This window comes from Calliphora vicina, chromosome 2 (genome assembly GCF_958450345.1).
Source record: "Calliphora vicina chromosome 2, idCalVici1.1, whole genome shotgun sequence".
NCBI classification, from domain to species: Eukaryota; Metazoa; Arthropoda; class Insecta; order Diptera; family Calliphoridae; genus Calliphora; species Calliphora vicina.
In genome coordinates this window covers 11,151,987-11,155,755 of record NC_088781.1, presented here as the reverse complement: position 1 = coordinate 11,155,755, position 3,769 = coordinate 11,151,987, and the positions used below count along the sequence as shown (strand labels likewise).

Genomic DNA, 3,769 nt, shown 5'->3' with positions numbered 1-3,769 from the left:
ATTTTGGTTTTTGCATAATTTCTTCTATAATTTGGGAAGAAATGGGGAGGGGCGGGGGCAAATGTTGTTGGTTGTGAAGATTTCAGCTTCATACTTGTTTTGTTGTGTTTATCCTAATGTGGTTTTAATTTGGGGTAATTAATTCTGGTTTTTTATTTTTGGAATTTTTTTATTATTTTATTATTTTTATACAAAATTATTATCTATTTACGCATACACTATCACAATCCTGTAAACACGCATTTAGAGCGTAACTTTACTTTTAATTTTTTTGTTTATTTTAATTTATTTCTTTAGTCAGTCCACAATCCATTAATGAGTTGGTTGAAATGGAGTTGATGATGATGATGGTGATGTTAATGATGATGATACTTAAGTTTAGAGATTATTATTGCTTATACAAGTATCGTAATCGATGATGAAGTAGATGCAACTAAATTCAGTCAGGCGCAAATGAGATGCTGCGAAAACATCATCTACCTTCATTTACAAAGCGTATTTTGAATTGTTTTTCTTTACTTTTAGTTTTTCATTACTTTAAATTTTTGTCGTTTTTTTTGTTTGTTTTTTTTTTGCTTGCTTAACTTGTACAGTAGGAAAGTTGAGATAAAGTTTTTAATTTGTTTAATAGTGTTTACACATCGGTGCCACAGCCCTCTTGATAGCCTTCATCGGGCGAATTGCGACTCGTGCTGATTAAGGCTCTTTTGATGGCGGTGACGGGTGGCAGAACGGGTACTCCCCCCTTTTGCCACACTCGTATCGTTTTGGCATTCACCGAGGCTGGATTTATTAAGACATTATTGTGTACCGGTGAGCTCCTAGAACTGTTGGCATCATAGCTGGTTGTGGGCTTTTGTCGTGGCAGCGTTCGACTTGTAAATGGTGGACTGTTACTGTTGCTGCTGCTGGAATTATTACTGGACATTAGGGTGGCTCTACTCAGAGGATTGCTAACACTGCATCTGCCCAAAGTGCCGCCCAATAGTTGTTTCTGCAACGAATTCATTTGCATATGATGATTGAGTTGTAGTTCGGCTCCGGGCACCACCGGCAGCCCATAATCGTTGGGATAGCCACCCATTACAATGCCAGAGCCGGAATTGGAAAGATTGGTGGTGGTGGTGGAGGCGGTAGATTCGGTGTTTATATTGCAGCTGCCATCATTGGACTGCAGATTGTGATTGAAGCTGGTGCGTGGAAAAGTTTTGCTGAAATTGTCGTTACTGGTGCTGCCGTCATGCATGTCATACAGCTGAGTGGCATCCATTATGGGTGTTTTATCGGAATAACGACGTAGGAACAAATCATCCGCAGACGAAGTACAGGTCACTGAGGTTATATCTTCCCATAAACCCGAGGGGTACAGAGAATCACAGCCACCCGCCCGTTTATACTCGCCGTTGGTGGTCAAACTAGCCAGATCTGTGGCCAAGGCTTTCGTTAGTATGGGTGGAATCTTTAGATCCGAGAATTCCTCTCCCTCATAGCGTTTGGTGTCGTTTATCAAATCAGGATTGTTGCCAGCCGAAGCAGTGGGTGAAATGAAGCAGGGGGCAGTCACCAAAACACTGCCCGACTTATCGTAACTACTTGTGGCATAAGCCATATCAGTTAGTCGTGGTGGTTTCTGCAAAGGATTGGCATTTTCCGCTCCCAAGTTATCTATGTTTATGGTTTCATCGGTTGTTTTCACATCACCCATAGTGGAGTTGTTTGAATTGGCAGTGCCATTAGCTTGGGTCTTGTTGATAATCATATTTTGTTGGTTAATGCTGGTAATCACTTCCATGTGATTGGGAGTTTTAGTGTTATTGTAAGGTTCCCGCTTTAGCCTCATCAGCAAGAACATGACAAACAGTAAAACAAACAATATAAGCACCACCAAAGCAGCGCTTAAGCCCACAATCTGACCACTGCCCAAAGAGGCCATGCCAGCAGCCCTCATCTTAACATGCAAAGTAAAGTTGGCTTCTGAAGAGCCGGCTCGATTTTCCGAAACACAAAAGAACTCACTGGAATCGATTTCCTGGGCATTGGTCAGCACTAAGCGTGAGGTTTTCTCAAAGCCACCGTGTTCGAAAATGTGCAGTCGTTGGTGGGAACTAAAGGCAGTGTTGTTGGTTAGCAGGCGTCCGTTCCAATACCAATTGACAGTGGGTGCTGGTATGGCTTTCGCTCGACACAATATTGAGGCATTTTCACCCATAGTCGCCTCAACATAATGATTGGAGGGTAACAGCTCGGGCTTACAGGCAAAATCATCGATGCTTAGTTCGGCAAAAGTTTGATCCAAAACACGTTCGGGACCACCCGCACATACTGGAGCCACCGGATAGGGTATATTCTTTTGCATTAGCCACAATTTGGCCTCACGCAGTCTGCAATCACACATCCAAGGATTGTCGTGCAACTCAATGCCATGCAAACGGCTCAAGGTTTCTATGGTCTTGGGCACCAGCTCACTCAACTTGTTGCCATTCAAACGCAACAGTGTGAGACCCTCCAAACCCTCAAATGCCTGAGGAGCTATCTGTTGTATGTCGCAGTGAGACAGATCCAGTTTGTGCAAGGCCGGTGTATCGACAAAGGCATTAGGTTCCACCTTTTGTATGCGATTCGAAGCTATAGTCAAGTCCCGCAAAGATGATATGTAGCTCAGAGCCATTGAGGGTACTGATGCCAAAAGATTTTGAGACAAGTCTAATTCCACCAGATTCGTGAGACCTTTAAATGTTTGCGGCTCTATGTGTTCTATGCGACAGTTGCGCAAATAAAGCTTTTGCAAATTCAAAAGATTGGCGCGTACAAACTGTTCGTTGAGCAGGGTCTGCAGTCTGTTGCCCGACATATCCAAAACCTGCGTAGAGGGATCTATATTTTCGGGTATCCTGGAAAGCAAACGATCAATACATTCCACAGTTTGTTTGCCGCCCTTCCACTTGCAGGCACACACCGTCTGACACGTACTCATCTGTTGATGATTGACAATCAATGTGTTGTCGGCTGACTGTTGCGGCTGCTGCTGTTCATTGAATGGATCCAAGTATTCCTCAGACATGGCGGGATTATCAATCATGGCATACAGATTGCTGCTAACATTATCCAGATGTTCTACTTTGCGCTGACGAGCACTGGCAGCGTGTAGAATGGCATCGGTGGGATGAGAAGTTGCTACAACATCTGTGGGATGATGGTATGAAGTGCCACCAGCATAGTGTTTCACTTTCTGAGCACGACCGTAATGTGACGAAGAGAACACAGTCGGTGTTAAATGCAAAACTAGCAGATGAATTAAAAATGTCATTTCGAGAACTTTTGTCATTTTTCGTTTTATTATTTTGTTTGTTTGTTTTAATACTATAATCTCTTAATGGCAATAAAAACTTTTCTTTTTATTCTACTTTTTATTTTTGTTAATTTATGCCAGTTGTTGTTGTATGCAAATCGAGATTTAATGCACTAAAGATTTTGTTATACATTTTTTTAAAAACTTTGTTTTGTGAATTTGTTTTGCTTTACAATTTTTACATTTCAATTTACATATTTATTTATTAATTAATTATTTTTATTTTCTTTCTTTTCTTTTTTTCTTTTAATTTGAGCAGATTTCTTTAGATTTTAATTAAATTTTTTATTTCTTGTTTTACTTTATTTTTGTGTTGCTTTTGCTATTGTACATTTATAACGAACGCACTTTACATTTCGAAAGACTTGAGTGTAAATGTTACAAATTTGTTTGTTTTTGTTAATATTGCGTGTTTTGTTA

General features: G+C 40.6%; 1 protein-coding gene across 1 annotated transcript; it reads right to left on the bottom strand.

Annotated features, from left to right (window-relative positions):
* Positions 1-342: 342 nt before the first annotated feature.
* Positions 343-3,428, bottom strand: kek1 (kekkon 1). Its single transcript, XM_065501708.1, has one exon. The coding sequence runs from the start codon at positions 3,323-3,325 to the stop codon at positions 635-637; it is 2,691 nt and encodes an 896-aa protein (XP_065357780.1). The 5' UTR covers positions 3,326-3,428; the 3' UTR covers positions 343-634.
* Between the last annotated feature and the right edge of the window lie 341 nt (positions 3,429-3,769).

Excerpts from the sequence above, each read along its gene's own strand:
- kek1 (XM_065501708.1), bottom strand. The coding sequence starts at position 3,325 with ATGACAAAAGTTCTCGAAATGACATTTTTAATTCATCTGCTAGTTTTG.